We start from the raw sequence: 27,738 nt of genomic DNA on the forward strand, positions 1-27,738 counted from the left end.
GGCGTGGGGCCCATCTGTCATAGGCCCCAGGGGCCTTAGCGGTTGTGGGCAACCGGCGCAATACGCAACCCGAACGGGCGCACGCCCAGGTGTAGGCGGACCCGGGAGGGCACCGGAACAGGGGAGGCCGATGGTCACGGCGGGGCCATGGCCGGAGCGGGGTGAGGCTGCGGTGGTGCGTGGGCGGAAGCCGGAGCGGGGTAGGGGAGGCCAGGGTCGCTGGTACGAGGCCAGAGAGCGGCTCGGGGTGGCCGGAACTGCAGCGGGAGGCGGCAGAGCTGGACGACAGGTGCGGGGCCGCGAGCGACCAACGGCAAAGCCGCCGGCGAGGCGTTGCCTCGACGCGAGGCGCGCGGCCAGGTGCTCGCGGGGGCGCACACGGGGTAGCACGGGGGAGAAAGAGAGGAGGGAGTGGAGGCCGTGGCCTCACCGGGGGTGTAGGGTCAAGGCAGTGGGGCTCGGGGAGGAGGTCGAGGACGTCGCGGCGGAGGGGAAGAAGGCCGGCGAGGTGGAGGAAGCAGGCCGGTGATGGAGCTCCGGCGACTGGCGGCGGCGGCGTCGACGTGCAGGAGGTGGCGAGGCGTCGGCGTTAGTAGGCGCCGGGTCGACGAGGGAGGAGCCGCGAGGAGGCCGGGAGGGGCGGCGATTGGCGCGGAGATAGTCCGGCGAGGGGGGTCCGAGAGGCGACGGGGTTCGGCGTCGATCGGCGCAGGGGCGCCCGATCTGGATCGTGGCGAGAGAGGAGCAGCCGTGAGGGGAGAGTGGGGTGACTCGGGGGTTAGGGTTTGGGTTATGAGGCCATATAGGCCAGGGGAGGTTAGGTGGGCCAGTTGGGCTGGCCAGCTGGGCCGGAGCCCAGTGAAGGGGGTTCCCTTTCCCTTTTTTTGTTTGTTTTGTTTTCTTTTACTTTTTCTTATTTTTTTCTGTTTTCTTTTAGTTCCTCTTTCATTTTAGTTTTATAAATTATAATGTAAAATCCTAAGTTAGCGATACTAATTATGCTACTGCCCCATTATTTTTGGGCAACTAAATGGATAGCTTAATATTTTATAAAATACAAAAGACATTTATTTGATTGTTTTAACTACTGTTTTAATTATCTTAGAGCCTTTAAACATTTTATAAAAGTGTCGGTTCTTCACCATAATTACCTAATCATTATTTGGCTCCACCCGAACTTTTAGTTTTTATATTTGAAAACTTTTATTGTTTGCCTTTATTTTAAATTTGAACTGGGTTTCGAACTGACGCGAGTTTATCAACTGTAACTGATGTGACGTGGAATCATTAGCGGAGGTTCACTGTAGCTTAATTATCCGGGCGTCACATGGGGGGGGGGGGGGGGATTTTGAATGCACTTGAAATCCACCTAGTGGGAAATATGGAGGTATTCTGGCGGGTTGGAATAAAGATATTTTTGACACTATTCATCTTGAACATGGTGAATATTTTGTCAGGGTACATGTTTTTGATAGACATGCAAGTTTGAATGGAATTTAATCACTATCAATGGTGATGCTCAAATTGAAAGAAAAGCTAGTTTTTTAGCTGAGCTGGCTAGAGTCTATCATGATATTGCCTTGTTTGGTGGGGGTGATTTTAATATCATTAGAAAGAGTGATGAGAAAAACAAACCTAATAATCCAGATCATTGGAGTTTTGTGTTTAATGTTATTATAGAACATGTTGGGCTTAGGGAGATGTCTCTAAATGGGAGACAATACACTTGGGCTAATAATCTTCCTCATCCAACTTATGAGAAATTGGATAGGGTTCTATGTTGTCCAGATTAGGAGGAAAAATAACCCTTATCCATACTCCAGGCATTTTCTAGGGAGGCCTTTGATCATACTCCACTTTATATTTTGACACAAGAGCCCACTCAAATATTGAACCAATTTTCATATCTAAAATTCTTGAGTGCTTAGAGAGGGATTTAAGGATTTTGTGGTTAAAGTTTGGAATGAGGAGTATAAAGTAGATAATCTGGATAGATGGCAACAAAGATTTAGAAACTTGAGGAAAAAAACTAAAGGTTGGAATGAAAATGTGGATGCTTGGTATAGAAAGATGAAGAAGAAATTATTGATAGACTTGATGATTTGGAATAAAATGTTGAAAATATGGGATTAACAGCTGCAAATAGAGATGAACAAAAAGAGCTAAGTGCTCAAGTATCTAGGCTTATGTAGTAAGAAGAACTTAAATGGCTTCAAAAATATAAAGATAAAGAGATTAAAGATGGATATGGAAACACTAGATACTACCATACCAAAGTGAATGGGAGAAGACGAATAAAATAAAATAATATCTTTAGAACAAGAAGATGGGGTGATAGAGGGAGAGATTGAATTAATGGAATATCTTACTAACTTATATAAGAAACTATTTGGACAACTAGATGGGTGGAACATTATGCTGGTAGACCTAGATAAGCCAAAAAATTCTGCTATAGAAGCTGTGGAGTTGACTTCACCTTTCTCTATGAAAGAGATTCATGAGGTGGTTTTTGGTATGGAGAAAAACAAGAGCCTTGGTCCTAATGGATTTCCTGCTGATTTATATCTGGAATTTTGGGATTTGATAAAATGGGATCTCAAGGACATGGTTGACGATTTCGCTTCTGGTGAACTTGACATCACTAGGCTTAATTATGGGATCAGTACCCTAGTCCCAAAAACCTCAGATGCTAAACAACTTCAGAAATTTAGACCCATATGCCTCTTGAATGTCAGTTCTAAGATTGAGTAAAGTGGTCTCTCATGTTATTTCTCCTACTCAAACTGCTTTTGTCAAAGGGAGATTCATTATGAAAGGGGTTGTGGTACTTCATGGAGCTCTAAATACAATACATTACAAAAAACAAAATGCTCTGATCATCAAAGTGGACTTTTGTTATCGAAATGTTGAAAATGAAAGGATTTTCTGATAAGTGGTGTGACTGGATTATGCTAACTATGAGATGGGGACATGTAGGAGTTAGGGTTGATGATCAAATAGGGCCTTATTTCAAAACCTTTAAAGGCCTTAGACATTGCTGTTTGACCTTGCTGATTATGCTTTAGCTCTGATCGTGGATAAAGCAAAGAATGGATTGTTAAGGGGGTGCTTGGTACTCAGCGTAACATGGGGATAAACATGCTACAATATGCTGATGACACTATTTTCTTACTTCAGGATGATCTTGATGATGCAAAAAAAATTGAAGTTCATTATTTGTGCTTTTGAGCAAATGTCTGGGCTTACTATTAATTTTCATAAAAATGAACGGTTCCTTTTTGGAGAGGAAAATAATAAAAGACAGAAATATCAGGAAATTTTCACTTGTGGCATGGGATCTCTCCCTATGAAGTATCTAGGGATGCCAGTGTCACACACTAGAATTAGAAACAGACACTGGTCTGGATAGTTGAACAAATTGAGAAAAGATGTGAGTGATGGCAAGGTAGACTCCTAGGATCTATTGCTGGGAGAATAACCTTGGTGCAGGCCTGCTTGTCCAATATACCTCTTTATTATGATGTCGTTTTACCCCATTCCTGCTGGGGTACTTAAGAAAGTAGACTCGTATAGAGCTAGATTGGTTTTGCAAGAAGACGAAGATAAGAAGAAATACCATTTGGTAAACTGGAAGACCTGTTGCAAACCCAAAGACTTGGGAGGTTTGCGTATTTTAAATTTAAACATTATGAATAAAGATTTACTTGCCAAATGGTTTTGGAATTTGGAAATGGAGGAAGGACTTTGGCAGCCAGTCCTCTGGGACAAATATGTAACTGATGGATGCTTATCCAGGACACAACATAAAAATGGAGATTCACAATTTTGGACTAATATTATTAAGTTCAAAGAGATATTTGACAGATTTTGTAGGAAAAATTTGGGGGATGGCAAAAACACAAGGTTCTGGGAAAGACATATGGGTAGATGATAAACCTCTGAAAGAGGCATATCCAAGGTTATATATGCTTAGTTTTGAACACAATATCAATGTGTCTGAAGCCTTGGAGAAAGAGTGGAAATGATTTAAATTTAGAAGAAGAACACTATATGAGGAAACCATGGAATTGCGGAAAAGTCTGGGAAGATGTGAGGAGTTTAATATGGGAAGAGGTAAAGATCAGGTGGTGTGGATGCTGACTCCGGATAAACAATTTATTGTCAAGTCCTTATATAGACTAGAGATATTTTTAGAAGACCTTTTTATGCTAAAAAACAGATGATCCACACATAATCATATCAAATCTTCAAAATGCATTAAAACGGAGCATCGATCGGTAACAAACTATAGACCGGAGATATTTACTTGCATAAAACAAATGGAAATGAAGAGGTGAAAATAACGCAGATAATGTACTCTCAATGACTTATATTAGCCACATCAGGCCCAAACGACTGGCCACAATAACTAGTGCTACATGACAGCAAATGGATGAAATGGCTAGGTGGATTCTTACAACTAACTAGTACACTCACCCTTACAAAGTTTGGCTAACAACATTGTTCAAAGCAACAACGGCATGCACCGAACTCAAGACTGTAGACATAGGAGTTGGGACTTCTCCACGCAATGCCAGGAAATTAGGAGAGTAGGCCCATGTCAACCGCTAATTTCCGCAAAAGGTGTTGTTCCATGCTGAGCACGTGATGTAGCACTGGATCTCAGTGACCAGCTGAGGGCAATTCCGCAAAACAGGGAGTATAAGGCAAACCATTCATGCCTTCGGTGCAGATAACATGCACTTTTTGATTATCCATGTCATACGACAATGTCATGTTCTTCTTGTCGGTAAGAAAAATCATGTTGCAATCCGGATGAATTGCAAACATCGCATAAGAATCTCCATGTTTACGGCAATTCCTTCCAAACAACTCTAAAACCTTAAAGGTGTGCTTTAGGGTCCACTTTCCAGTATCATAATCCTCAAGGACCCAAATATAGAGTTGGCAATCATAAAAATTATCTGTCTTCCACGCATACAAGCGTCCTTGAGACTGCCCAACATCACAGATGTTTGGCAAGTCATTTGGCATTTGAATCTCCCTCCAAACTTCCCCCTCCACGTCGATTGTGGCCATTATGTTATCAATGGAAGGCAGATGGATAGTGCCATTAAGGAAGACATGTGTGTCTCTACCATGATCCACGAGAGGCTCTCTTGTCCACTTACTTTGCACATGAGTCCACCGTCCAGTTTCTGACGAGTAGATTGCCACTTGTCCGGAACGGTCCACACCAAACATATTGGGCTGGGGCGCAAACACCACAAAGCGGGATGGAACAGCAGGGTCAAAACCTAAGAAAGCGATTGGATCAGGACCTGGAAATCCGACAGGAGGCAGCACAGTCCACTCCTCGGTCGCAGGATTGCAGACAACATAATAGGCTTCGCCTAGCAGATTATTCGAGCAGCAGCAGAGGAGAAGGCCGCCGCAGGCGTGTTTGACAAAAATGTGGCAGTACCTTTCGCGCAAGAAAGAGAGAGACGGGTCGACAAGAGGCGGACCTCTCCCATTCAAATTTCGGAAATTGAGGCCATCGTCGTGATAGTAAAAGAAGCCCGAAAGAGTCTGTGGCGACCTCTTGCGGATGTCCGGGGCGGAGCAGAGGGCGAGCCACGGCTTGGACACGCACTTGAAGCGGCAGAGGGACCTGTAGGGCACTCGCGAAAGGATCTCGACGAGGGCGCCCTCGGGGAGGCTTGGCGCAGGCTGCTGCTCCTGCTCCCGCTCCAGCTTCTGCTTCTTCTCCTGTGTAAATGATAATGGCTGGCTCAGGTTCCGGATTCCTTTTGTTGGATCCAAGATTGGAAGGCCCTGTTAAACAAAAGGAAGACTGGAGCAGCGTGAGCGGACCTTGGAAGCTACTGGGGCAATGTCGGGGAGCAGCGGCGTAGAAGAGACGGAGCGTCGTCGTCGCGGCGGACGGTCGCCGTCGGCTGACCCTGCAGCGTACAGCCATGCTCGCCTCCTCCACCTCCTCCTCCTCCTGGCGGCATCGCCTCCTCTTCGGCTCGCGGATCAGTGCCTTGAGGCTGTCGAATCGACCGTGGCGGCGCTGGCTGCCGCTGCTCGCCGGGGCTAGGGTTCGTGAATCGTGAGGGGGAATGGGGCGGCAGCTGGTTTGGGAGCTCGCGTGACTGCGAGTGGGAGTGGTTGATTTGTTACTCTGCTGACAATAGACGGCCCAATGGACCCTGATAATTTGTTGGCCCACTCCGCTGAATAATAATCGAATAATTTCCTTGGTGCCTCTAAAAAAAGAAGAATAATTTCCTTGGTTGATTTGTTAATTTAGGAGCCGGTGACAGAAAGAGCTTTGCATTAGCAGAATGTACATAACGCTTTTGTATGTGCTGCTACTAGATACATTCCCAATTACTTGTTGACACCTGTTAGTATTGAAAGCAACTTAACAATGTAGTAGTGGTTGCTATGGCAGATTATATATTGTACTTATATCATGATTTGCATTGGAAGGGTAGAAAAAACATAAGATTATATATTGTACTTATATCATGTTGTACTGCTCAGACATACAACCTACACGACTAGAAGTAAGCAGTTTTCTCTCCGAGTAATAGCAGAGTGATGCCTCATTTAGAGACAACCACATGTTTGTTAGTAATTAGTTACGCTCTGATCGTTACATTCTTCTCTGGCTGCTTTCATCAAGGACAGGTTCGGCCAGCTTGACATACTGGTACCGGGTGGCTCAAATTTTCAAATGAAATTTTGAATATGCAATTAACTTATCGTACATAAGCCAATTCCAATGAAAATCATGATTTGATGTGTGAGATCAACCTGAAGTGAAGTGATGTGTAAACAAGGAGCGCTATCCAAGGACTGCAGGATGTATCACACACTGCACACTGGACTAAAATTTCTTTTTTTCTTTTTGCGGGGACACTGGACTAAAATTTCAACGCCACACCAAGTGAAGATTGCTTGTGGAAAGCTAGTAAGCTAAAGGTAGTAACTGAATCCCATCCTAATGCCAGAACAGGCGCCTGTCACGCTGTAATTTCACGGATTCAGCGAGAACTAAACCTTCAACCAACAAAGCCATGATAGGAAAACCAACCTTATCCTCAGATTCACGCAACAAATATTTCTACTTACTACAGAGTTTACAGGATCCGATTTTGTGCGGTCCTCGTTTCCAACAGTCAATGCGCCATGTTCCGGTGTACACTTGCAGCACTTGGCATGGGAAATAGCATGCAGAACAGGTGCCTGGAATGCTGTCATGCCATCCTATAGCAGCTACACAAAAGTTAGGGCAGAGGCCTGACAAATATTTCTACTTACAAAGACTCTGGAGAATATTGTTCGTGGTCCTCATTTCGGACAGTCAGTGCACCATGTTTAGTGTACAACACTTGAAAGGAGAAATAAATATCTGCTATATGTAACATATCCATTGTGGTGATTATTATAAAAAACATTGTCTTGCTCAGCTTCCCATAAAGAGCAGGCCTCTAAACCAATCTTAAGCAACCAAAAACTTCAACGCTCTAGTCAGGTTTCAGGAGGAGAATGATGAACTATATTAGAAAGCAAGAATTCAAAGCACACTGGGAAGCATAAGTAAAAGAAAATGGATGGTGAACTTGTACCCATGTTACCCCAGTCTTGCAACAAAGATGGTAGTCTCAGACTATCAGCGAGTGCTTCCCCACAAAAGGTCATATTCCCCTGAGCAAAAAAAAATATGAAAGAACCGTCTTCCAGGCCAGTTTAGCTGCACAATTTTTTGGACACCACCAATGGAACATGGAAGTCCATGTGGGTTACATAAAACAAACTAATATTTCTTTACCCTACAAGTATATGGTGCAATATAGAAGAGACAATCCACAGGTAATCTTCTCAAATCTTACAAAATGCATAGAAACAGAGCCAGCACCGATGGATAACAAGCTATAGATTGCAGATATTCACTTGCATAAACAAGTGAAAATAAGGAGGTGAAAATGCGAACAATGTCAAACATAGATAATGTACTCTCACTGAGTGTCTTATATTATCATCCCACATCAACAGTTAACGAGTGGCCACAATAATTTAGTACTACATGACAGCAAATAGATTAAAGGACTAGGTTCATTCATACAACTACTTATTACTCTTACAAAATCTTGGCTAACAAAGATTGTTCAAAGCAACAAAGGCATGAACCTGAACACCAACAGATAGGATAGGAACACCACACTGTAGATATAGGAGTTCGGACATCTCTACGCAATGCCACGAAATTAGGAGAGTAGATCCATAGCAACCACTAATTTTCGCAAAAGGTGTTGTCTCATATGCTGAACACGTGATGCTGCAGTGAATCTCAATGACCAGCTGAGGGCAATTCCGCAAAACAGGGAGTATAAGGCAGACCCTTCATTCCTTCAGTGCAGATAACAGTCACTTTCAGATTATCTATGTCATACGACAATGTCATGTTCTTCTCGTCAGTAAGAAAGATCATGTTGCGATCCGGATGAACTGCAAACATCGCATAAGAATCTCCATCTTCGCGGTGATTCCTTCCGAACAGCTCCAAAACATTAATAGTGTGTTGTAGGGTCCACTTTCCAGTACCATAATCCTCAAGGACCCAAATATAGAGTTGGCAGTCATGAGAATTATCTATCTTCCATGCATACAAGCGTCCTTGAGACTGCCCAACATCACAGATTTTTGACGAGTCGCCTGGCATTGTAATGACCCTCCAAACTTTCCCCTCAGCGTCGACTGTGGCTATTCTATGACCAATGCTACGCAAATGGATTGTGCCATTCAGGAAGACCTGTGTGTACCTACCATGACTAATGAGAGGATCCGTTGACCACCCACTTTGCAGATGAGTCCACCGTCCAGTTTCTGACGAGTAGATTGCCACTTGTGCAGAACCGTCGACACTAAACGTATTGGGCCGGGGCGCAAACACCACAAAGCGGGATGGAACAGCAGCATCGAAACCTAGGAAAGGGATTGGATCGCCTTCTGGATATCCAACAGGAGGCAGCACAGTCCACTCCTCTGTGGCAGGATTGCAGACAACATAACAGCTTTCGTCTAGCGAAGAATTCCAGTTCCAGAAGCTTTGGTCTCGCGAAGAATTGGAGCAGCTGCAGAGGAGAAGGCCGGCGCAGACCTGTCGGACAGAAATGTGGCGGTACGTTTTGCGCAAGAAAGGGAGAGATGGGTCGACCAGAGGCGGACCTCTCCCATTCAAGTTGCAGAATCTGAGAGCATCGCCTTCATCATGGTAGAAGAAGCCGGAGAGGGTCTGTGGCGACCTCTTGCGGATGTCCGGGGCGGAGCAGAGGGCGAGCCATGGCTTGGACACGCACTTGAAGCGGCAGAGGGACCTGTAGGGCACTCGTGAAAGGATCTCAACGATGGCGCCCTCGGGGAGGCTCGGCGCGGTCCGCTGCTCCTCCACCCGCTGCTTCTTCTTCGCATCCTGCAAATGACAGAAACGAAGGCTGGTTCAGGTTCCCGATCCCCTTTCTTTCTTGGATCGACGACGGGGCCAATCGAAGATCTTGTTCTAAAAGAAAAGAAAGAAGCTTGGAGCAAACCTCGGAAGCCACCGGGACAATGGCGGGGAGCGGCGGCGTAGAATCAGACGGAGCGTCGTCGTCGCCGCGGCGGACGGTAGAGCCATGCTCGCCTCCACCTCCTCCTCCTCCTGGCGGCATCGGCTCCTCCCCGGCTGGCGGCGCCGGGTGCTGCTGCTCTCCGGCGCTAGGGTTTGTGAGGGGGAATGGGGAGCGTGCGTGACTGCGAGTGGAGTGGAGGCTGGGATCCCGTGCGCCCAGTGTGTGTCACTCTGCTCACAATAGACGGCCCACTCCACTGTGGTTCTAAAGGCGGCCCAATGGACCCTGATAATTCGTTGGCCCACTCCACTGAATAACAATCGAATAATCTCCTTGGTTGGTTTGTTAATTTATTTACGAGCCGGTGACAGAATTAGCTTGTCTTCGCATCAGCAGAATGTGCATAGCGGTTTTGTATATTCTGAATTACTCCTACTTGTTGGCGCCTGTTATGTCCGTCTTTGAAAGCAATATGGTAACAATGATCCATGCTGGAGTAATCAACAACACTTGTAGAAAAAGCCCCACTAGCCTATTTATCTCAACATGAAAGCATGCCACCTCATCATGAAACAAATGCTCACTTCAACATGAAACCATGCATAGAAAAAGCCCCACCTCAATATGCAAGTATGAATGCCATTTTTCATTCTATTATAGTATTTATATTTACTAATTTGTTTACAACTATACAATTGTCAAACACAATAAACCATACATATTTTCAGTTTAGTTCTCATATTATTATTTCAAATATTCATGTCACATAGTACAATCAAATATCTTGGAAATGTATTGCAAAATATTCCTGCAACGACGTGCGGGGTATCATCTAGTACTATGTATTTCTGACAAGTATTTCCGGACGGAGGGAGTACAACTGTACAAGTTAAGGAACAATCCTTCTATACGGTTATGTGCATATTTCAGCGAGAAAGAGATTTCTAATAGCCTGTTTCAGAGGGGCCTTGGAAAGCACCGGCGAAGGATAGTTTCCCACCATATTTAAGAATTGGCCTGTCATAAAAGAAGAAATTATCAAGGCGGTTCAGGAATTTTTTAGAACGGGACACCTCCCTGGCGGTGTTAATGAAACAGTAATTGTCCTTATTGTAAAAATACTTGACCCGATGCGGCTCACTGACTTTAGGACTATAAGTATGTGCAATGTTATTTACAAGGTAGTTGCAAAATGTTTGGTGAACATACTTTGAGCACTGCTTGATGAGATCATGGCAATGGCACCATATCAAAGTGTCTTTGTCCCATGGCACTTAATCACTGATAAAGGTTAGAGCAAGTGCTTAAGAAATTGTGCTCTGGAAGTTGTGGATGGCCCTCAACCAGCTCTGAATGTGCCTCCTTCTTCAGCGGAAGCTCCTCAAGACTATTCATGCTTTTTTGTGCTTGTGGGAGTCGAATAGCTAGATAGATAGTTCTAGTCATGATGCTTGAAGGGTAGGATAGAGGCAGAAAAAAAGGTAGTATGACTTGGTTCTTCTTTTGCTTTGCTCACAATTGAATGACTTTGATCACTTTTATTCAACATGAGAAGAATTTGGAGAATAGCTTTTGCGCCTATAAGCTTGACTTTTCAAAGGCTTATGACAAGGTGGACTGGGGTTTCTTGAAGTAGACGATGACAAATTTAGGCTTCGCTCACTAGTGAGTACGATGGATAATGACATGTGTTATCTCGGTAAGAAATTATGTTAAATTCAATGGCAATCTTGAATTCATTTGCACCGTCGTGTGGGCTTCGACAAGGTGAACCCATATCCCTGATTTGTTTTTGTTTTGTTGCCGAGGAGCTCTCTGCGCTGCTTCAACAAGGAGTGGATACATGATGTTCAACATGTAAAAATATGTAGTGAGGCGTCAGGAGTATCACAACTACTATTTGTTGATGACAATATCTTTTTTTTCCAGAGCTAATTTAGCCTAGGCATAGTATGTTAAGGGTGTCATTCATTGATATAGAAGAGCAATAGACCAGCTAATAAACCCACAAAAATGTTATATACAGTTTTGGTACAACTGCCTTATGGAGACATAGATTGTGGTTAAGCGGGAGCTGCAAGTTCAAAATTCTGAATTTGAAACGGAATTGTCTCGGTTTACCAACCCTGGATGATCGTATGAACAAAGGGAAGTTCCAGATGTTGCAGGCAACCCTAACTAATTGCTCGGCAGCTCGGCCGCGAGGATGTGAAAGAGGCTTATAAATGAATTGTTGAATTTTATTTTGGGTTGTGTTGAATTGTTAAACCGTGCTTTTAATTTTGGTTGTGCTGGTAATTGAATTGGTGATGATTTGGACATTTGGACATTTGGTTATGTATATGCTATATAATCTACGTGCATGAGTTTGCATGAAAATGAGAGTTTGAATATGAAGGGTGTGGTTGTTCGGGCGAACAAAGAGGAGCGGGTCGGCGCCGTCGACACGTCCGCGGACATCCGGATTTTTATTCTGAGTTCAGCTGTCGCAAGATTGATGCCACCGCGCGACCATTTCTTGTCCACGTCAGCACTTAAGTAAGCCTCAGGGCACATCGCGTTCCTTGCAGCCTCCGACATTGACCGAGTATAAGTTGAGTTCTTGTCTCAGCATGGCCCAGTGATAATAAAAATAGTGGAGAAAGTAAGCAAGATCGGGCATCTTTTCCAAGCGCAGAGGCAAAGTTGTTCACGACGAGGGCGTGCGGCATCGACTCGACCAACTGCAGCGCAGCGGCGCCGGCGCATCTTCTCTCCCCACGCCGTCCCGGAGTCCTCCGTCCGTGCCAGGTTGATCCCTTCTTCCTCCCTCCAGTCCTAGGCCCTAGCTCGACGGCGGGTTGGTTAGTAGGGGAGTGGGAGGAGGTGGTGGGTGAGGAGCGAGGAGGAGCTCGACGGCGTGTCCTCTCTGAGATGGCGCACCCTCGCCGACGCCGGTGAGGTAGGGCCGGCCGATGGGGGGAGGCGCCGGTCGAGCGAGAGAGCTGGGACGCTGCTTGCTGCTCTGCTCTGCTTCTTGTTCTGGTTGCTGCCGCTGTTTGTTGCTCTGCTTCTTGTTCTGGTTGCTGCTCTGCTTCTTATCCTATCCTAGTGTTGCAATCTGTACTGAAATTATTGTGGTGTATCATTGTATGGTATAGCCATTAGAAATATTTTGGTAGAGCAGTCCCTCAAGTGATTTGACAGAAAAAAACTTGATAGAAAATGAAAATTGTGAAGATCATGGACTGAAAACATCTAGTGTCACGAGGTTCGGACTTGGGGCTTCCAAGAGATATGGATCTGATAAACTCTAAACTGTAGTTGCTATTGCAGATTATATATGGAACCACTCTCTCTGTTCACTTTTATAAGAAGTTTTATACAGTTCAGACAGTGCCTAAAACAGTTCAGGGTCAGCTGTCTAAAACGTCTTATGAAAAACAACGGAGGGAGTAGTAAATAATTTCTGCCATATAATCATTTGCATCATAAGTGTATAACAGAGCATAAGACTGAAAGTCTTTTTCTTTCAAACGGCTCAAAAGCCATTATGCAAGTTCCTTCTATTGTAGTACTCATAAGCAGAACCTACAGGACTAGAAGAAGCCACAATGGAAGGAAGCATCAACGGCCCATCAAAGAAAAGGCAAGCAGTTTTCTGTCTGAGTAATAGCAGAGTGATGCCTCATTCAGAGACAGCCACCTGTCTATGATTAGTTGCGCTCTCATCGTTACATTTTTCTCTTAGGGTTGCCGTGGTGACCGGAGGGAACCGGGGGATGGGCCTGGAGATATGCCGGCAGCTTGCTGCGCACGGGCTCACCGTCGTCTTGACGGCGAGGGACGAGAAGAGGGGCGCAGAGGCAGCCGAAAAGCTCCGGGAGGAGGGGCTATCGGATGTCGTGTTTCATCAGTTGGAGATCAGCGAGCCCGCCAGTGCCGCTCATCTGGCTGCTTTCATAAAGGACAAGTTTGGCAAGCTTGACATACTGGTACAGCTGCTTAAATTTTCAAATGAAGTTTTGAATTTGCAATGGATTTGTGATACGGAAGGCAATTTCAACAAAACTGATGATCATCGCACTCACGGCGCACCGCACCGCAGGTCAACAATGCCGGAGTGCTCGGGGTGACCACGGACGTCGGCGACCCGGCAACCCTCCAGGAGACGGTAAATTTGTCTCCTGATATATGTGTCGCATTCCCTTAAAATTCACTTGTGGAGTACATTAAGATCACATTTAGATACTACATTAGTTACTGAAGCTGTTTGGTTCCATCCATGTCCATCACTTAATAACAGCTTGCAGGCAAGGATGGGATGGAGAGAGCCGAATGGCTGAGGCAGCGGACGACGCAGACCACCCAGGATGCAGAGGACTGCCTGAGGATCAACTACCACGGCAGCAAGATCGTCACGGAAGCCCTCCTCCCGCTCCTCCGGTCCTCCTCCGACGGCAGGATCGTCAACGTAACCTCAGCTTGGGGGCTGCTCAGGGTACGTCCCATCTCATTTTAATCCATATATTTCACAACCGGTTAAATTTGCTGCACAAAAATCAATTGCAGAGTAGGACAGTCCCATCACACAAAACAGAGGCTCATCTGCTGTGCATTTTGCAAAAATGCAGTATTTCAGCGGCGACGAGCTCCGGCGGGAGCTGGACGACGTCGACAACCTCACGAGGCAGCGGCTCGACGAGATGTCGAGGCTGTTCCTCGAGGACCTGGGCAAGGGCAATGGCGCGCTGGAGCGCCGCGGGTGGCCGGCCGACCAGGTGTACGCCGCCTACATGGCGTCCAAGGCGCTGGTGTGCGCCTACACCAGGGTCCTCGCCAGGGAGGAGGGCGCCGCGCTGCGGGTCAACTGCGTGCACCCCGGCTACGTCCTCACCGGGATGAACGACTACACCGGCGTCCTCACGGCCGCGGAGGGCGCCGCCGCCGCGGTTGCAGTTGCACTGGCGGAGAAGGGGGGCGTCACCGGCGCCTACTTCGACCGCACTGAACTGGGAGCGTCCTTTGTGTGACTTCTCCGTGGAGCAGTTGTCATAGTTGGTCCAGATATCTAGAATTATGTGTTGTTCATTTTTCTCTCTCTCAGAACTACTGGCTCTGTTCGCTATTATAAGATGTTTAACTTTTTCTATATTGGATGTGTGTAGACACGTTTTAGTATTTCAGTCTGTATGTAGTTTATATCAAAATATTCAGAACATTTTATAATAGTGAATGGAACGAGTAGAATATTTCCATTGTCAAGTTAAATCTCTTGAAACTACTAGCACGCAAATTGTACGTGCAAAGCACATCATCAAATACTCCCTCCGTCCCAAAATTCACATCCGTATCTAGATAAATCTAAGACAAGAATTTTGGGACGGAGGGAGTATATAACAGCAGGGGGGAAATGGATTCTGAACATTTTATTTTCTTCCTTTAACAGCCGAGGGGAAATGCATTCTGAACATTTTATTTCCTTCCTTTAACAGCAGAGGGGAAATGCATTCTCGACATTTTATTTCCTTCCATGCAAAGAATATAAGGCCCAACTCTCTAAAATCCAGATTCTTCTAACTTTAGAATCAAATTCTTGAGATAGGAAAAGGATGCTTCTAGAATACTATGGACGATGGAATGTGGGTTCAATTAAAAGATCACGTGTCAGAATCCTCTGACATGAAAACTTTCTCCAATGGACGATACTGTTTGGACTTGTCAACTCTCAACCATTGGATGGAGGCCATAACTCAGGCCGGGCCGGGCCTAAAAAAGCCCGTAGCAGAAAACCTAGGCCCGGGCCTGCTCGGTCTACCCTAGATTTCAGACCCAAGCCCGGGCCTTAAGTGGAAAAGCCTGCTGGGCCTCTTCCCTAAAATGCACATATGTCAAGCCTAGGCCCGGTCTGCCATGTCATTTGGGCTCAAAACCTAGGCCCAGGCCCAGCCCATGGGCAAGACCGGGCCGGGCTGGGTTTCCCATGGCCAGGTATAGATGGAGCATATCTAACGGCTGACATGTGAAGTTATTGTCACACTATATAGTGGTATAGAAGAGTAGCATATGTAAGCTGTAAGCAGATACATCATGTACCAAAATGATATTTTTCTTTCCTTTCTTTTTACACCAGAAAATTTACAAACATCAATTATGTACAAGGAGCTCCGTGGTAGGCGAACATGCTAATACCTTGTACCTACGTGAGAATACACCCGAGAAGGACACCACTCACTATGTTTCGTCGAGCTTTGGTTCAAGGACCACAGCGATCTTCTCCTTCTTATCTCCGCGCAATACTTCCACGGTCACCTTTAAAAGAACAGAAGCGAGCACCTTAGCAGCCATCTAGGGCAAAAAAAAAAGTTGCTGTTGAACACGGGTGAAAGCTTACCGTCTCTCCGACTTTACACTGATCCAAGATACGGTACAGGTCGCTTCCATTCGCAACCTTAGTACCATTAACAGAAGTAATTATGTCCCCAAGGATAAGTCGTCCGTAGGCATCCCGTTTCGTTGATTGCAGACCCTGCATACGACATAGCAAGCAGAAATATTTAGCTGCACAAGTCCTGTACGCAGAAACGTGTCTAACAAATGCATTTTACAATTATATGGAAGGAGCAGGAAAGACAAGTTTATTCTACACATAAGTTGGTTCTTATCAAATGAATTACTGCTCTGTTTCTTAAGCTATTCTTAGCTTCGACAATCAGAGAAGGCACATGAGAACATGCAGATGCTATAATGTACTGGAGTGACAGTACAAGGTTTTCTCATGCTAGGTGTAAAAAGATTGTTAACTGAAACTGAAACAAAATAAGAATTTGACTACTGTAAAAATATTTCGTCATTTCCAATAAAGTTCCATTAAATTTGCATCAAACATGTGTATAATATAGACGGACAGTACCGCTTTGCCAGCTGGCCCGTTTGGGGGAGCATCCAAGACAAGCACTCCACTCAATCCAAGCTGCTCCACAGATTGGTCAGGGGCAAATTTTATCCCCAAAATAGGTCTCGTCACTTTCCCAAATTGTATAAGCTGATCCACAATACCACCAACCTGAATATGGTCGAAATACATGCTTTGTTATAAGCAAGAAATTTATAAGAAAAGAAGACCCAGAACAAATCCAAAATTATGAATTAAGCTGAGTGACATACTGTATCAACTGGAATGGAGAAGCCGACCCCAGATGATGCTCCTGAAGGTGAGTATATAGCAGTATTTACACCTATCAGGTTTCCAGAACTATCAAGAAGTGGGCCTCCGCTGTTACCAGGGTTGATAGCAGCATCAGTCTGTATTACATCCTGTATAGGACGTCCAGTTGCAGCTGAACTAATTTCTCTTCGCAGTCCACTGGGAGAAGTCAGCAGAGAGCAACAGAAAAGTGTCTCAGTTTACCAAACAATCGAGCAAAAAGAATCACCCAACATGGAGTCAATTTAACCAATCATTAATACTACACCTGATAACACCTGTCGTAAGAGTGTGGTCAAGGCCAAACTGCAAATATATAAATTACAAATGTTAGACAGTAATCAATAGTTGCTTAAAGAAATATGCACATAATCGAAAGAGGGCGCCAACTAACTAAAGTGTTTAAATCAACTCTTACATCCATCAACTATACTGAAAATTTACAAAATATATATGCCATAGATAATTGCTTAGCATAGAATCTGTTTGGCATACCCGTGGTTGGACACTTGGTCATGGTTAATTGTGCTATTATTTGTTTGTGATGCTGTGTAGTGTATTATCATTTCCAATGCTATTGCCATCTCAACATAATCAGGATCCGAAACAAATTGGCCCTATTGAAATTTGAACTCAGGTTTGGGAATTGGAATGAAAACAAATTACCAAGGAATGCAAAATGCAAGTAACAACGATTGGTGTCAAGCTTGTACATCAGCCGACATGTATAGATAAATCATACAAAAATTGGTGCAGGAAGCACTCACCGGGTTTCCAATGGCATACACTTTCTGACCAACCAGTAGGTCTGCTGACACACCAACTGGTAAAGGTCTTAGTTTATCCTTTGGTGCTTCGATACTCAAAACTGCAACATCCTTGTCCTGGTCAAATCCGACAACTTGCGCTTCATACACCGACTGATCAGCAAGCGTGACCCTACGTAAAACTAAAACGGTAATTTCACTTCGCCATGATACAATTCAAGGCAACACTATCATAAATATTCAACAAGATGGTAGCATACTATCTGCAGATCTGAGTAAATTGACATCATCTGCATCGAAGTCTCGGATCTAGCATCAAGTACTGGATGAAATTATGAAAGAGGGAATGCAAAATATGGTCACTCTAAAGCTTCAAAGATGTGTCACTGTGTCTGTGTGTCAGGCTAAACATCTGGACAAATTTGCTACGCACAATGAATCCAAATGATAACGAGTCGTTAGCAGCGAGCGTCAACGGCTCACTGTGCTATTAAAACTAGGCAACCACGTCCACATTGCCCATGCTTATCAATATCCACTTGCAGTTCTGCAACTCTCATTTCCCCAGTTTAGTGTTCATTCGTTCGTTCTCTCGTACGAGTTCTTACAGCAACACATCAATTACAACATTCAATGAACCTGTGGATAACCATTGATTCTAGCAGAATGGGCATGCTGTGATTTGAATTTTGCCGAAGAATATGTCGGCAGCGAGCGGCTCTGTCAAGTGTTAACCAACCTGAGGTCCGAGGCGCCACGGATGACATGGAAGTTGGTGACAATGTGGCCGAGCTTGTCCCAGACGAAGCCGGAGCCGGAGCCCTGCGGCACCTCGAGCACGTCCAGCGTGAAGGCGTCCTGCCTACACACCGAACCGAAACAGAGGCCCCAAGCTTCGCGTCAGGCGCCAAGGCCAGAGCAATGGAAACAGCCACGGAAGGGAAGGGATCGGGAGAGATCGGCCCAAGCGTACCTGACGGCGAGGTTGGTGATGTAGACGACGGAGGGGGTGTTGTCCTTGAAGAGGCGCACGGTGGCGAGCTCGTCGGCCTGCAGCTTCCGCGGCGTGGCGACGACGAACGCGGACGCGGCCCCGGCGTCCCCGAGGACCAGCGCGGCGGAGGCGAGCGCCACGACCAGGGGCCCCGCGGCGGCCGCCAGCGCCCGCCGCGCGGCCTCGGCGACGGGGCCCGGCACCAGGTCGCGCAGCAGCCTCCGTGGCGAGGCCGGGAGCGCGAGGGGGCCGGCCGGGGGCCTGGCGGCCGCGGCGCGCGCGAGGCGCCTGAGGGAATGGCGCGGGCGCGACAGCGGGCGGGCGAGCGGGGAGGGGCCGGAGAGGAAGCAGGCGGTGGCCGCGGCGGCCATTTGGGAGTGGGGGGAGAGCGGGGAGAGCAGCAGCAGCCGCGGGCTGGAGCTCCCGTGGAATCGGGATGGGTGGACGCGCTGCGCTCTCGTTGGTCGTGTGCTGCGCTTATTGTCAAACCTTTTTTTTTTTTTGTTGACTAGCGAGTGTGTGTACTGCCACTGGCGTCTTCGTTTTGGTTCGGGTTGCTTCCGATCCGTTCTCTCCCCCTCCTCCGTGTTTTGTTTTGTTTCGCTTCGATTGTGGCCCAGGCCCACAGGGGATGGCTCTCGACGGTTCATGTATCTGCATAGAACCATGCAAGGTTCTCTCATTCTACTCCTTCCGTTCCTAAATACTCCCTCTGTAAACTAATATAAAAGCGTTTAGATCACTACTTTAGTATTCTAAACGCTCTTATATTAGTTTACGGAGGGAGTACTTGTCTTTCTAGGCATTTCAAATGACTATCACATACGGATGTATATAGACATATTTTAGAGTGTAGATTCACTCATTTTACTCCGTATGTAGTCACTTGTTGAAATGCCTAAAAAGACAAGTATTTAGGAACGGAGGGAGTAATACTTTTGCTAGATTTTTCTAAAGAAAAAAAATATTCCTCCATCCCACAATATAAGACATTTTTACAAGCTAAAAATAGCATGAGAAAAAGAATTATATTGTGGGACGGAGGGAGTACTTTGCTAGATTCAACCCGGTCACGATCGGGAACTGATTTGTGCACAATCTCTGTCAACGCTCCTGACAAGCAGGACCCGCAGGGCAGCGGCCACTCTAGCCAACGCGCTGCCCAGCGGCCCGTTAGAACCAAGAAGCCCAACTTGCGTACCAACAGGCCGGAATGGACGCACTGAAGCCCAACTCCTCGCTACAAGTACCAGCCGGCTAGGAGAGGACCGGTATCCAGTGGATCAAGGACGACGGCGGCTACCACTTTCCTTACGAACCCTAGCACTACTCTGTTCTTCCCCATTCGAGAGCACCGCTCCCACTGTAATCGAATTGTATTAGCTACTACTTCAGAGAGCAATATAGATCGATCCCCTTCGTCCCTCACATCTGGTATCAGAGACCAAATCCTACCACTACTCCATCCACTCTGGCTCACCTCATCGAGACGAGAGGCCTGCGACAAGCACGCGAGGCCATGGATCCGAGCGTTTCGGCCTTCCTCACCCGTTTCGAGACCAAGATCGAAGCCGCCATCGATGGCCTGACCAAGACCCAGCAATCTACGTCGACGAAGATCGACGACCTACTCGCGTGGCGCCCCGATCTTGAGCGCCGAGTGGCGGATCTGGGCGATGCCGTCACCGCTCTGCAACGAGCAAAAGCGCCTCCACCAACCCGACCCGAGGCGGATCCGATGCCTGAAGGCGCTGATGCGGTGATCAATCCACGAGGGCCCGATGGCCACGGCGATTTCCAGATCAAACGGGGGCCATCGGCGGCGCTCCCAGCGACGCCGCCGCCGCTCCCGGCTAACGGTACGCCCACCGATCCCGTCACTCCAGTTCTGCTGTCACCGTTCGGCCACGCCAGCCAGATGCTCACCGGTCTCGGTCAGGCACATCCATCCATAGTTTTTCCCCAATTTTCGGGCGAGAACCCGAACTTGTGGTAAACCTTATGCGAGCAGTACTTTACCATGTTCGGAATCACACCAACCTTCTGGGTGCCTATGGCAGCACTCAATTTCACTGGATCAGCGGCCGTGTGGTTGCAATCGATCCAAAAGCGTCTAGGCGAATTCAATTGGGATTCCTTCACTACCCTCTTGAGCACTCGTTTTGGCCGTGACCGTCATCAGATGCTCATACGCCAGTTCTACACCATTCGCCAAACCACATCTGTAGCTGATTATATAGAGAAATTCGAGTTGATCACCAATCATCTGAATTCTTATTCTGATTCGATGCATCCTTACTATTTTCTCACTCGTTTTGTTGAGGGACTGAGGCACGACATCCGAGCGGTGGTTATGGTGTAGCGACCACCCGACCTGGACACGGCCTGCGCCCTGGCTCTGCTTCAGGAGGAGGTGGCTGACGGCGCATTTGGTACGCTTCCACGACCGCCAGAAGCAGCACTGCGGCCAGGGGTACCGCTACCGCTGCCTCAACCACCACCACCGGCGCGTCACACCGCGCCCGCGGTCGCCACCGACCGCCGCGGCACGGACGCCGCACGAGCCGAGGCGTCCAAGCTCAAGACACTCCGCGACTACAGACAAGCCCGCGGCCTCTGTTTCAAGTGTGGCGAAAAGTGGGGGCACGATCATGTGTGCCCTACCTCTGTACAACTACACGTCGTCGAAGAATTGCTTGATCTATTTGGCATCGACAACTTCATCGACACTCAAATTCCAGCGACGAGCAACACCGACGACACCGTTATGGCGATCTCCATATCGGCCGTGACAGGAGGAGTTTCAGCAAAAGCATTCCAATTACGCGTGTGGAGTCAAGGCCGCGAGGTGCTCATGTTGGTGGACTCAGGCAGTTCCAACTCCTTCCTCGACTCCAAATTCACCGAGTCCCTCCATGGGGTCCAACCCTTGTCGCAACCTGGGCGCGTCCGAGTCGCCGACGGCAGCGAACTGGTGTGTACATCATTTGTACCCAGTTGCGCCTGGTACTCTCAAGGCCAAGAATTCTTCACCGATATGAAGCTGCTCACGCTGGGTACTTATGACGCCATCCTGGGGATGGACTGGCTCGAAGAGCACAGTCCCATGACAGTGGACTGGCGTGCACGGTTCATCGAAATTCCCACACCGGCCGGGCCTCTCCGCCTTGTCAGGCATGATGCCGCATCAACAGCGTGCGCGACTATCAACAATATCCAACTGCAAGGCCTATGCAGCAAAGGGGCAATATCGCACATCGTCCATCTCTGTGTTGTCGCGCCAGCAACAGAGCCGTCTGCACCAACCCCGGCATGTATTCAGCAAGTTCTCGACGACTTCACTGACGTCTTCGCCGAGCCCACGGGTCTGCCACCTCGGCGCGACTGTGATCACAGGATTCCCCTCATACCCGGCGCACAGCCCGTGAACATACAAGTTCACAAACCGGAGCTCAAGTTCGAAATTGAAACACAAGTGGAAGAACTGCTCCGTTCTGGGATCATTCAGAGAAGCACCAGCCCGTTCTCGTCGCCAGTCATCCTTGTTAAGAAGAAGGACGGGACATGGCGCTTGTGCGTCGATTACAGGCATATCAATGCCCTCACCATGATCGCCAAGTACCCTGTCCCCATCATCGAAGAGCTTCTCGACGAACTCCACGGCGCAGCCTGGTTTTCTAAGTTGGATCTCCGTGCAGGCTATCACCAAATTCGGTTGGCTCCTGGCGAAGAGTACAAGACTGCCTTTCAAACCCACCAAGGCCACTTCGAATTCAAAGTTGTCTCATTCGGGCTTGCAGGAGCCCCGGCCACTTTCATTGGAGCTATCACGACAACGCTCAAGCCGCTCAACCGTGTCTGTGTGCTGTCATTCTTCGATGACATCCTCATCTTCAGCAAATCACTCCAAGAACATGTCGAGCACTTGCGCCAAGTACTCACGCTCCTTCGCAGAGACAACTGGAAAGTTAAGTTCAGCAAGTGCGCCTTTGGACAGCAACAGATATCGTACCTTGGCCACACCATCAGTGTGCACGGTGTCTCCACGGATCCGTCCAAGATTACAGCGGTAACGAATTGGGCGACACCCACTGACGTCAAAGGGGTGCGCAGTTTCTTGGGACTTGTAGGTTATTACCGTCGATTCGTCAGGAACTTCGGGGTCATAGCCCGCCCACTGTTCAATCTGCTCAAAAAGGGGGTCCCATTCATGTGGACTTCTACCACAGAGACTGCTTTCCAAGTGCTCAAGCAACAGTTAGTCTGCGCACCAGTTCTCGCGCTGCCCAACTTTCAGCAGCCGTTCACAATCGAGACTGACGCAAGCGACCGCGGCATTGGGGCCATCTTACAGCAGCAAGGGCATCCGATCGCGTTCATGAGCAAGGCCCTCAGCACGCGCTACCAGGGTTTGTCCACTTACGAGAAAGAGTACTTGGCTATTATCGTGGTTGTTGACCAGTGGCGTCCGTACCTTCAGCATGCAGAATTTGAGATCCTGACCGATCAGAAGAGCTTGGTGCACCTGGAAGAGCAACGGCTCACAACACCTTGGCAGCAAAAGGCATTCACAAAACTTCTCGGCCTGTGCTACCGCATCCGTTACAAGAAAGGCATCGAGAACGTGGGTGCAGATGCACTATCGCGAGCCAGTCCTACTGACACCTTAGCTACAGTTACCTCTTGCCTGCCCGCTTGGTTGGAGGATGTGATCAGTAGCTATAACAACAACCCACAAGCCGTACGGCTGTTGGAACACTTGGCTATCAAAGAGGACCCGAAGAAGCGATTCTCTCTACAGCAAGGTATCATTCGGTTTCATGGGAGAATCTGGCTGAGAGGGAGCACAAACATTCAGCAAAAAATTATCATAGCCTTTCATGACAGTGCCTTGGGTGGCCACTCGGGATTTCCAGTGACCTACAGGCGCATTCGACGCCTATTCGCCTAGCCCAAGATGAAAGCACATATTTTGCAATATGTTAGATGCTGCACAGTGTGTCAACAAGCCAAGCCCGACCGTGCTGCATCTCCAGGATTACTCATGCCGCTGCCAATTCCTAAACAGCCGTGGGACATGATTTCCATGGACTTTGTAGATGGTCTCCCTCAGTCAAGCAAATTTAATTGTCTGCTGGTCATCGTCGACAAGCGCCCCAAGTTTGCGTATTTCCTACCGCTGGCACACCCCTACACTGCTGCGTCAGTAGCCCAACTGTATCTCCATCAAGTTTACAAGATTCACGGTCTGCCCGGCTCAATTGTTTCAGATAGAGATCCAGTCTTCACAAGCCACTTCTGGCAGGAGCTGTTCCGGGGAGCAGGGACAGAACTCAGACTAAGCATAGCAAATCACCCGCAAACTGATGGCCAGACGGAGCGCGTTAATCAGTGTGTCGAGACCTTTCTTCGCTGCTTTACTCAAGCTTGCCCGCGCTAATGGAGTTACTGGATTCCACTCGCCCAATTCTGGTACAACAATGCTCACCACTCGGCTATTGGTATGACACCGTTCAAAGCCATGTTCGGGTACGAACCGCGCCACTGGGGCATCACTGCTGACAACACCTGCTCGGTGCCCGCGCTCCAGTCTTGGCTAGATGAACGAGCCACTGTCCAAGACTTGCTGCAACAACATCTTAACAGGGCGCGGCAACTGATGAAGGAACAGGCAGACAAAAAGCGTTCCTTCAGGGTCTTTGAAGTCGGTGATCAGGTGTTCCTGAAGCTTCAACCATATATCCAATCATCGGTGGCTCCGCGGGCAAATCACAAGCTATCATACAAGTTCTATGGCCCGTTCCCGATCATCGCCAAGATCAACGACGTGGCATATAAGTTGCAACTTCCACCACACGCCACGGTCCACCCGGTGTTCCACGTATCCCTCCTACGCCGAGCACTTGCCCCTGGTATGTCCGTCGAACCACAGTTGCCACACTCATCTGATGATCTTGCTGTACCAGTGGCAATCCTTCAGACCTGGTGGCGCAAACAGAAAGACGGTGTGCGCGAACAAGTAAAAATTCAGTGGTCCAACTCTACAACGTTGGGCACCACCTGGGAAGACAAGGAGAGCTTGAAGGCCAGGTTTCCTCATGCAGAGGCTTGGGGGCAAGCCTCATCTCAAGGAGAGGGGGATGTCAACGCTCCTGACAAGCAGGACCCGCAGGGCAGCGTCCACTCCAGCCAATGTGCTACCCAGCGGCCCGTTAGAACCAAGAAGCCCAACTCGCATACCAGCGGGCCGGAATGGACACACCGAAGCCCAACTCCTCGCTACAAGTACCAACTGGCTAGGAGAGGACTGGTATCCAGTGGATCAAGGACGACGGCGGCTACCACTTTCCTTACGAACCCTAGCACTACTCTGTTCTTCCCCATTCGAGAGCACCGCTCCCACTGTAATCGAATTGCATTAGCTACTACTTCAGAGAGCACGATCCCCTTCATCCCTCACAATCTCTCTGGCATGACTACTTTGCGAGCACACTAGCAATGGAAGTGTATGCAATCCGCGAGACGCCGCCAGACTAGCGTTGGACCTTCGTATCGAAAAGGTTTTCGCCCCATTGTTTATATAAAGCAACAATCAAGCAATATATACAAATATAATGTACACACCGGCCCTACTAGGATACCAGTTATAGAAGAGAAGCTTGAAACAGCTAAGCGGGGGACCCAAAAACACAGGGACTAAGCAAAGCTAAGCAAGCACGGGAACTAAAGGAGTTCGCTTAGTCCTGGCAATCAGCACAAGTCTTCCCGGAGTGCCTCGAGGCATCTCCCCAAGCAGGCCACCGCTCACAAGGTACACACCTAGCGACAGGCCATGCGGAACTAGATAGCAATAGTTTGAAGGAGGAGAGCACTACCAGGGAAAAGCCTATACACAGAATCTTACCAGCAGCGCGCTTTAAAATAAGATGCTGCTGCTACGTAGCAGTAGCGTGCGCAAACAAAACTCGCTGCTGAAATAAATATAGCAGTAGCGCGCCCGCTCTAAGACGCGCTACTACTATAATTCCCACGACGCCGCCGCGAGGCTAGTTCTAGCAGCAACGCATTGTCACGAAGAGCGCTACTGCTACGGATCATAGCAGCAGCACATTTCACCAATAAGCGTTACTGCTAAGTTTTACAAAAATTTAGTCCCACCTCACTCCGTGAAGAGAGTTTCTACCACCTTAAATATGTTACTTCTCAAACTTTGACAAGCACTTGGTCTTCATTGAACTTTATGTGTAGAATTTGTGGCCGCAATGTGAGGACTCATATTGACAAATCAGATTGTACACAAAAAGATCGTTGATGATCAATGTATTTTTGATGTCTATTTTTACATGCTGACACATAGCAGTAGCGCGTTCTTTGTGAAAGGCGCTACTGCTAGGTAGTTTAGCAGTAGCGCCTTTCTCTATAGCGCGCTACTGCTAAGCCATTCCATCTCCCACCCCCACTCTCCTCTATCCGATCCACTCACACTCACACACTCACTGGATCTCCCCCTCAACCCCCCGCGCCGGTCCTCCCCCGTCCCGCCCCTCCTCCCTCTGCGCCGCCGTCACCTCCTCCTCCTCGCTGGACTCGGTATCGGCCTCCTCCTCCGTCCTCCCTCCACTCGCCGCTGTCACCTCCTCCTCCTCGCTGGACTCGGTATCGGCCTCCTCCTCCGTCCTCCCTCCACTCGCCGCTGGCCGGCCCCTCCTCGCTCCGCCTTCCTCCTCCGTCCTCCCTCCACTCGCCGCCGGCCGGCCCCTCCTCGCTCCGCCTTCCTCCTCTTCGAGTCGCCCCTCCTTCTCCCTCCTCCCTGCTACATTTTGATTTAGTAGGCTAGTTCATATGCAACATTTTGATTTAGTTGATTTAGTAGGCTAGTTGATTTAGTTGATTTAGTATGCACCATTTTATTGTTATTTTTTCTGTACATGGATAAGTAGATGCTTTTGTTTTTTTGTAATAAGTTATTTTTTGGCAAAATGTAGGTGGTACCTTGTCATCTAATATGTTACTAGATCTTAGGATTATAATTGTCCATCAAATTGCTTCTCGCGGAAGAACCAAAAATATCACATGCTACTATTTTTCTTTCCTGTGAAGTGGATCGTTAATCCTTTGCTCATATTGCTTTAGGAAAATGGCGCCACCACCACCACCACTATGTCGACTGTGCAAGTCAAGGTGCGCTAGCAGCCTTGCAACTGGCAAGCTGTTCGGCATCTACTTCCAGCCGAGTTTTCGTCATGCGGCGGTAAGAAATTAGATGAAATGTAACAACTATTTTATTTTTAGTGTTGGCATTACTGCATTGTCTCATTTTGCTTTTTTTACACAGATCGTCCCATGCAATGTGAGATTGAAATTCAACGAGCTGACAGGAGACACTGTGACATTTGAGGCTCCTGGGGGGCCGTACACTATGATGGTCGAGAAAGGACGCAATATGTCACAGATTGGAGGAGATGGATGGGCCCGTTTCCTCGCCCGCATGCGTCTTACTGGTGGTGAGTTGATCAGCTTCTTCAGAGCAGAAAGACCCAAGCTAGCTATCATTTAGCTCAACCTGGTGGAAGATGATGAAGATGACGAAGATGATGAAGATGAAGAAGATGAAGATAATGAGGACCCACTCGATGAAGATGATGAGAACCCACTTCATGAAGCCATCGTAGATCAAAGAATGAGGCTGAGCGAGGAGGAGGTGTGCAACCTATGGGACATAATTCTGCCACGTGATGACTTTGTCGGGGTGCCATTCGTGACCCGCCTAACAAGTACCATGGTCGATCGGCATGAAATGGTATGTTATACCGACTGTAGTAATTTGATGATATATATATGCTTTATTGTTATACTTACAAATGCAAATTATCTGATGATATGCTTAGTGAATCCGATGATATGCTTAGTGTAGAGTCCAATGATATGCTTTGGGGAATCTAGTCGATGATATGCTTTAGTGTAGAGTCTGATCACATGCTTATTAGTGTAGAATCCAAGGAACTATTAATAGTGTAGATAATCCATATATACTTATTAGTAGAATTCATGATTAATTAGTACAAATGCATAGTACTGTGTCTTTTGATAGTGTAGAAATCTAGACTTAACGGAAATATATTTGCAAGCGTATGTGCGAGGCTATTTATTAATTGATATGTTTTTCTTATTCAGAAATTGCCAAAG

The 27,738-nt window shown here is 47.6% G+C and overlaps 3 protein-coding genes across 4 annotated transcripts; 1 reads left to right on the plus strand and 2 right to left on the minus strand.

Moving 5' to 3' along the window:
- Positions 1 to 4,550: 4,550 nt before the first annotated feature.
- Positions 4,551 to 9,804, minus strand: LOC109772290 (uncharacterized). Its single transcript, XM_020330979.4, has 4 exons — positions 9,585 to 9,804; positions 8,353 to 9,466; positions 5,957 to 6,081; positions 4,551 to 5,817 (listed from the first exon to the last, which is right to left on the minus strand). Exons 1-4 carry the CDS (start codon positions 9,702 to 9,704, stop codon positions 4,663 to 4,665), a joined length of 2,514 nt encoding a protein of 837 aa, XP_020186568.2. The 5' UTR covers positions 9,705 to 9,804; the 3' UTR covers positions 4,551 to 4,662.
- Positions 9,805 to 12,120: 2,316 nt separating this feature from the next.
- LOC109772280 (short-chain dehydrogenase/reductase 2b) lies at positions 12,121 to 14,849 on the plus strand. Of its 2 annotated transcripts, none has more exons than XM_040391780.3 (6): positions 12,121 to 12,395; positions 13,182 to 13,233; positions 13,336 to 13,579; positions 13,693 to 13,758; positions 13,891 to 14,085; positions 14,157 to 14,849. In XM_040391780.3, exons 2-6 carry the CDS (start codon positions 13,199 to 13,201, stop codon positions 14,487 to 14,489), a joined length of 873 nt encoding a protein of 290 aa, XP_040247714.1. In that variant the 5' UTR covers positions 12,121 to 12,395; positions 13,182 to 13,198; the 3' UTR covers positions 14,490 to 14,849. The 2 variants fall into 2 exon arrangements, with proteins under 2 accessions (XP_040247714.1, XP_020186556.1); XM_020330967.4 differs by having other exon boundaries at positions 14,219 to 14,849.
- Positions 14,850 to 15,677: 828 nt separating this feature from the next.
- On the minus strand, positions 15,678 to 19,032 carry LOC109772271 (protease Do-like 1, chloroplastic). The gene is made up of 8 exons (XM_020330959.4): positions 18,532 to 19,032; positions 18,298 to 18,420; positions 17,559 to 17,730; positions 17,060 to 17,097; positions 16,752 to 16,950; positions 16,498 to 16,650; positions 15,979 to 16,113; positions 15,678 to 15,896 (listed from the first exon to the last, which is right to left on the minus strand). Exons 1-8 carry the CDS (start codon positions 18,921 to 18,923, stop codon positions 15,819 to 15,821), a joined length of 1,290 nt encoding a protein of 429 aa, XP_020186548.1. The 5' UTR covers positions 18,924 to 19,032; the 3' UTR covers positions 15,678 to 15,818.
- Positions 19,033 to 27,738: the final 8,706 nt, after the last annotated feature.

This window comes from Aegilops tauschii, chromosome 1 (genome assembly GCF_002575655.3).
Source record: "Aegilops tauschii subsp. strangulata cultivar AL8/78 chromosome 1, Aet v6.0, whole genome shotgun sequence".
NCBI lineage: Eukaryota > Viridiplantae > Streptophyta > Magnoliopsida > Poales > Poaceae > Aegilops > Aegilops tauschii.